At 41.6% G+C, this 6,217-nt stretch overlaps 1 protein-coding gene across 2 annotated transcripts in view; it reads right to left on the bottom strand.

Moving 5' to 3' along the window:
- Positions 1-404: 404 nt before the first annotated feature.
- NSDHL (NAD(P) dependent 3-beta-hydroxysteroid dehydrogenase NSDHL) overlaps positions 405-6,217 on the bottom strand; it is a 41,574-nt gene continuing 35,761 nt past the window's right edge. For both annotated transcript variants that reach the window (XM_077450234.1, XM_077450239.1), the window contains exon 8: positions 405-6,045. In XM_077450234.1, the coding sequence (XP_077306360.1) occupies positions 5,713-6,045 (333 nt within the window). In that variant the 3' untranslated portion in view covers positions 405-5,712. The remainder of the gene's footprint in view (positions 6,046-6,217) is intronic.

The raw sequence follows: 6,217 nt of genomic DNA, 5'->3' as shown, positions 1-6,217 counted from the left end.
GGACTGTATGGCGTACTTAGTCCATCATACAATCCGACGGACAGTCCGTCATACTTTCGACTGAACGGACAGCAAAGCACCCTTCCGCCGTGTAAATCCTTTCTGGGCATGCGCCATTCTCAGTCCGTCGAACTAGCATACTGACGAGCGGATTGTCCGCTGAAACCAAAGTACGACGGACAGAATTTCGAAAAATCCGAAATACTTAGTACGCCAGACTGCACGCTGAAAAAGTCAGCTGAAGCCCACACACGAGCGGACTGTCCGCTGAAATGTGTTTCGACGGACTAAGTACGCCATACAGTCCGCCCGTGTGTACGCGGCCTATGGCCCACCCACCCTGCTGCCCCAGATATACAATATGCTGGCGGAGCGAAGATAAATAATACTTCAAATGGAAAAAAAACATTTCAAGAAACTGTTTAATAACAATTGTTTTCTTTACAATAATTAAGAACATTAATTAGTATGAACATATACAGCTGAGGAATGATGAAGTAACACAGCAGAAGTCACTTTCTGTATAATAGGAAATCTAATACTCAATGTGAACAGCCAATGGATGATGCAGCAACATTGATATGAACAATTATTTACACTCAAAGTGAACTTTTTCCTTACTAGGCAAAGTAACAGGTTTATGTTGGCCATACAAAGCTCCAAGGATAAATTGAAGGTGCCACTTGGAAAATTATAGTCTGAACAGTGGAGGTGATTTACTAAAACTGGCGCACACCGAATCTGGTGTTGAACATAGTAACCAATCAGCTTCTGTTAGGCCTGGTTCACACCTATGCAGGTTGCAGCTGATGCATATTCCAGTTCCAGGTGCCTTTTGAATTTTTCATTACACATTTTCGATCCATTGAAGTCTATGGAACCAAAAACACAACCTGCTGGTCCCTGGCCCTTTCCATAAGATTCACAGATGTGAACGTGACCCATAGGAAACCATATGAAATGGACCGTAGAGTGTTTCTGCAAAACTGAAAATGCATTAAAAAAAATGCATAGGTGTGAACCAGGCCTAATTGCCAAAGCTTAACTGAACAAGCTGAAGCTAGAAGCCGATTGGTTACTATGAACAGATTCTGTGTGCACCAGTTTTAGTAAATCACCCCAAGAGACTGCATTCTATCAGATGCAATCAGTGTTATGCCTTGTACGCACGGTCGGACATTCTGACCACAAAATCTGATTTTTTTTCCGACGGATTTTTGCCGAAACTTGTGTTGCATACACACGGGTGGACAAAGTTGTTGGAAAATCCGATCGTTCTGAAGGAGGGGACTACGTAGAGGCTAGTAGCCAATAGCTTTTGTCTGGTAATTTATTCTGAGTATGCGTGGCACTTTGTCCGTCGTAATTCTCTACAAACGATCTGAAAAAGTCCGATTGGATTTTGTTGTCGGAAAATTTTAGATCCAGCTCTCAAACTTTTTCCATCTGACTTTCCAACGGAAAAAGTCCGATAGAGCCTACACACAATCGGATTTTCCGACAACATAATCCGATCAGACGTTTTCAGTTGGAATTTCTGACTGGGTGTACAGGGCATAAGGGTAGTCAGACAGTTGTGGGTGCTGTGGCTGTTTGTATATTACAGCTCAGAGTTGAATTTCCACCATCCACGTTGTTTGGCATGGATGGAGGAACGGTTTGATTTCGTATGGTTCAGCCTGCCTGGTTTTGTCTTGGCAATGCCCTTTTATTACACATTTGACAAACAAACAGGAACCTATAGATGGACATTAAGTGCTTTCTGAGTAAATTACCTTGTACAAGCATGCAGCCAGTGAAGACGGATCTTATTTGCATCGTTTAACAACAACTGAGAACATTTTGAAGACATTAGACCAGAATGACAGCCAGGCAACTGGAATTTTCATAACTCAGCAATAGCAACCTTCATGATCTCTTCTCTTGGCACGGGTTTCCTTTAAGCAAACCTGGCGCTTTGCCCAGTAAAGAAGGATCATCTCTCCCTTTTGAAACCTCATATCAAAATTGATAAAAGTAATTGAACGTTCTAACAGAATGACACCCTCAAATGGCTTTCTTGACAGGTAAACTGTATTAGGCAAGTCTATGTACGTACTGTGGAATGCTCATGTGGTGAAAGGAATGTTTAACCCCACTGTTCAAACCTCTGTTTTTTTTATTAAAGGACCGATCTATGCCAAATCGCTAGGAAATTTCTGCAAGGGGTGCCATCTATTTTATTACTTCTAGAACTTTGCTTTTCATTGTTTGTTCACCGTAATTTATCAAGGAGTTCATTTTCTGTCTGATAAAGCTGCAGTGGCTTTTAGGCCCTTCATAATCAGAGCTCACCAAGGCCCCTTTGACACTGGAGCGCTTTTCAGGCGTTACAGTGCTAAAAATAGCGCCTGCTAAGCGCCCTGAAACAGCCGCTGCTGTGTCTCCAGTGTGAAAGTGCGGGCGGTTTTAACCCTTTTTCGGCCGCTAGCAGGGATTAAAACCACCTCGCTAGCAGCCGAATACCACCGCTAAAACGATGGTAAAATGGCACTAAAAATAGCGCAGTTTTACCGCCGATGCCTCTCCCACCCCAGTGTGAAAGAGGCCTAAAGCTTAAATGCCCCAGGCCAAATGTAGCAGTGTCAGTATGCATTGGTTAACTCTAGGGCCTAGGTCACACCTATGCAGGTTGCAGTTTGCATATTCCAGGTGCATTTTTTAATATGCTTTTTTGATCCATTGAAGTCTAAAGAACCAAAAACAAGTTCCCGGCCCTTTTGCTAAAATGCACAGATGTGAACGTGACCCATAGGAGACCATGTTAAATGGACTGTAAAACTGAAAATGCACTAAAAAAATGCAAAAAGGTGTGAACCAGGCCTTTCCGGAGATCTGCCATTTTCAGCGATAGTATTGTGACTACAGTCACTGACAGCTCTAGATGGAAGTTTGTTTATAAACAAACCACTGTGATCACCATGGTTGTTTGTCATGATGATTATGTGATAATGAAGCATGAGGATCGGGTCATCATTGCTAGTTGAAGTTCTGGAACAGAGGTGCATTCCTGGTTTTCAAAAGGAAGGTAATTCCGGTTCTCATGGCTTGTGGAATTGTGTCTGATAATGTTAATATACAGATAGTGGACATCTGAGGATTAAATAGCCTGTCATTGCTTTGTCACAGCAAGCATATGTGGTTCTAATTTATTTTTTTTTATTTTTTTAAATAGGACCCAAATAAAGCAAAACTAAACCTAACTCTTAAGCCCGATACACACTATCAGATTTTCTGCTGATTTTTGTCTTCAGATGTACAAAAAAACATGTAGTGCAAGGGCCTGCCTGATTGCATACAAATTGAAACTCCCAAGGTTTGACCTCATATTATATGGTTTTGGTAAATCCAAAGGAAAAAAATCAGAAGAAAATCTGATAGTGTGTATGGGGCTTTAGAAAACTGGCAGCAGACAGCTCCTTATTGCAGAAGAGACATGCCATGCTTTATTCTGCAATAATACATACCTACCAACCTGCTCACAGTTTTCTATTGAATGTACACTGAACTGCGCATGCATTTCTGGAACTTTTCAGCTGTGCCGGAATGACCGACTTCCATATGGGCATGCGTGGGATGACATTAGTCCTGTCAGCCAATCAAGCGTCTGTAAACCCGGCACCAGGGAGAAAATCACAGCGGATGGCAAGGGATTAAACCACTGCATCATTGGAAGGTGGAGGCGAATAGATTCCTGATTTTAGTTCCGCTTTAATATTGTGACCATAGATCTTTATGTCCACCATAGTGCTGGGGATGAAGTGCAATCTTGTAGGTAGTGCTCTATTTGACATAAACTGGTCATGCATTATACTATTTTATTATTCAATTTCCTTTAGATTTACCTTCAATGATGTAGTGCAAGGGCCTACCTGGTGGCATACAAATGGAAAGTGTTTAGGTTTGACCCCGCATTATATGGTTTTGGTAAATCTAAATTAAAATTGTACAACATTTTATAATGTAAAGCCAGCCTTAAGTCACAAAGATGTTGCGAGGCTAGAATAAAATGTACCTGAATGTTTTAGAGCAGAGTGAAATTTGGGCTACATGGCGTAAAATGATTTATTTTTATTTCTGATTTATCAACTATACTGAACAATGCTTTTTGGTTTTGTATCATATGACAGGCAGCGCTACACTGTTTATGTATATTGAAACTGAGGGAACTTTCAGGGTCAGGCTCACTTACAGTGAGGGATACATGCGAGCTGTCCTTGTTGACCCCTGTCTGAAATTGCTACGTGTCTGGAATCAATACTGTTTCTCTGACTTCAGTACTTGCCGAGTCCCTGATCCGGAACATAAATGCAGCCATCAAAGTCCGAGCTCCGCCACACTTGTTTAAGGTTAGTAAATCAGGAAGTACTGAAGCAGATAGATCAGTATAACAGCCAGGCAGCTAGCCTTTTTGGATGGGAGGTAAGCAGCTGGCCTCCATATTTTGACACAGGTATCCTTTAAAGAGATATTGGGGGTTATTTACAAAAGACAAATCCACTTTGCACTACAAGTGCAAGCAAGTGCACTTAAAATTGCACTTGGAAGTGCAGTCGCTATAAATCTAAGGGGTAGATCTGAAATGAAGGGAAGCTCTTCTGATTTTATTATCCAATCATGTGCAAGCTAAAGTGCATTTTTTTTTTCGTGCATGTCCCCCTCAGATCTACAATGACTGCACTTCCAAGTGCACTTGTAGTGCAAAGTGGATTTGCTTTTAGTAAAATAACCCTCACTGTCACCTTGCAATACGGAGCAAAGTAAGGGTCTGTGTAAACCCCCTTATCCCCCTGTACCATTTAATACTCCTCTTCAGTGCTCCTTCTTCTGTGGTTGGCACTGCAAAATACCTGGTGCTTCTGGTTATGGAGGGATCATGTGACCTCCTTCCATGATGCAGTCCCTGGGCCAAGAGGCCAATTACTAGACCCACATACCGTCACAAGGACGAGGGGGCAACATCAACAATGCATCTGAGCTCCAACACCAGAAAACTTTGGGTATTTTGGTTGCGACTCCAAAATAGGAAGAAGTGGTGGTAGATCACTAGAAAGGCGAGTTTTTTTTCATGTCGGGGCAAGGCGACAGTGGTGGTTATTTACGAACGGAAAATCCATTTTGCATTGCAAGTGCACTTGGAAGTGCAGTTGTTGTAGATGCGAGGGGGACATGTAATGAATAAAAAAAAAAAAAAAAAAAAAAAAAAACACACACAGCATTTTAGTTTGCACATGATTTGATGATTAAATCAGCAGAGCTTTCCCTCATTTCAGATCTACCCCTCAGATTTACAGAAACTGCACTTCCAGTGCACTTGTAGTGCAAAGTGAATTTGCATTTGGTAAATAACCCCCAGTGTCTCTTTAAGCTCCAATATCTGTGATATGCCAAATGCCCTGGTTTCTGTGATACCTAATGTTCCCCAAAGCAACCCATTAGGGCAACCCACCCTACACTAAATTGTGCAGATTATGCTTATCTAGCACTTTGTTCATTGATAGAGCCTCATTTTGGTGACTGTGAGCGGCACATGAAATCCTTTTTTTGCATCAAATATTCAGCCAGTGTGTGACCAAGTGTATTGAGACACTTGTTAAAAAATGATAAACAGAACTAAATGCTGCATATGATGAATTAAATTAGAAAATCTCAAAGGCAGCAGGTAACTGAAACCTAGCTTACTCTTCTCAAATGTGGATAACTCTGAACAGTTCTCTCAATGGCCTGGTCTAGGCTGACCACTGGTTTGTATGCCATGTCTTTCTTGGCCCGCTCACAGCTGTAATAGTGGTAGGTTCCAGCCAGTGCCACTCTCATTGGTGTAAATGTTGGCTTGATTTTGATAACTGGACTAAGAATGAACACCAAAAAGGACAAAAACAAAGCAAGGTAGTAAGCTAGCCAATAAGGAATCTTGTACTTGGGGGCATCGTAATTCAGGCCAGTCAGTACGCGGGAAATAAATGTCCAAAATGGGAGGGGTTCATCGTTCGTGATATGGTAGGCCTAATAAAAGAAGAAGAAAATTAAAAAAACAAACAAAAAACACACACACACACACACACACACACACACAGTAACCCTGCATATTAACCAATTAGCTTCTAGCTTCAGCTTGTTCAGTTAAAGTGGAAGTAAACTCCCCTATCGTTTTCAGCCAAGGAAGCTGTCATCTTTG

This window comes from Lithobates pipiens, unplaced genomic scaffold, assembly GCF_037356315.1.
Source record: "Lithobates pipiens isolate NorthernLeopardFrog02 unplaced genomic scaffold, aLitPip1_a1.2 Scaffold_1, whole genome shotgun sequence".
Taxonomy (NCBI): domain Eukaryota; kingdom Metazoa; phylum Chordata; class Amphibia; order Anura; family Ranidae; genus Lithobates; species Lithobates pipiens.
This window is presented reverse-complemented; position numbering and strand designations above follow the sequence as displayed.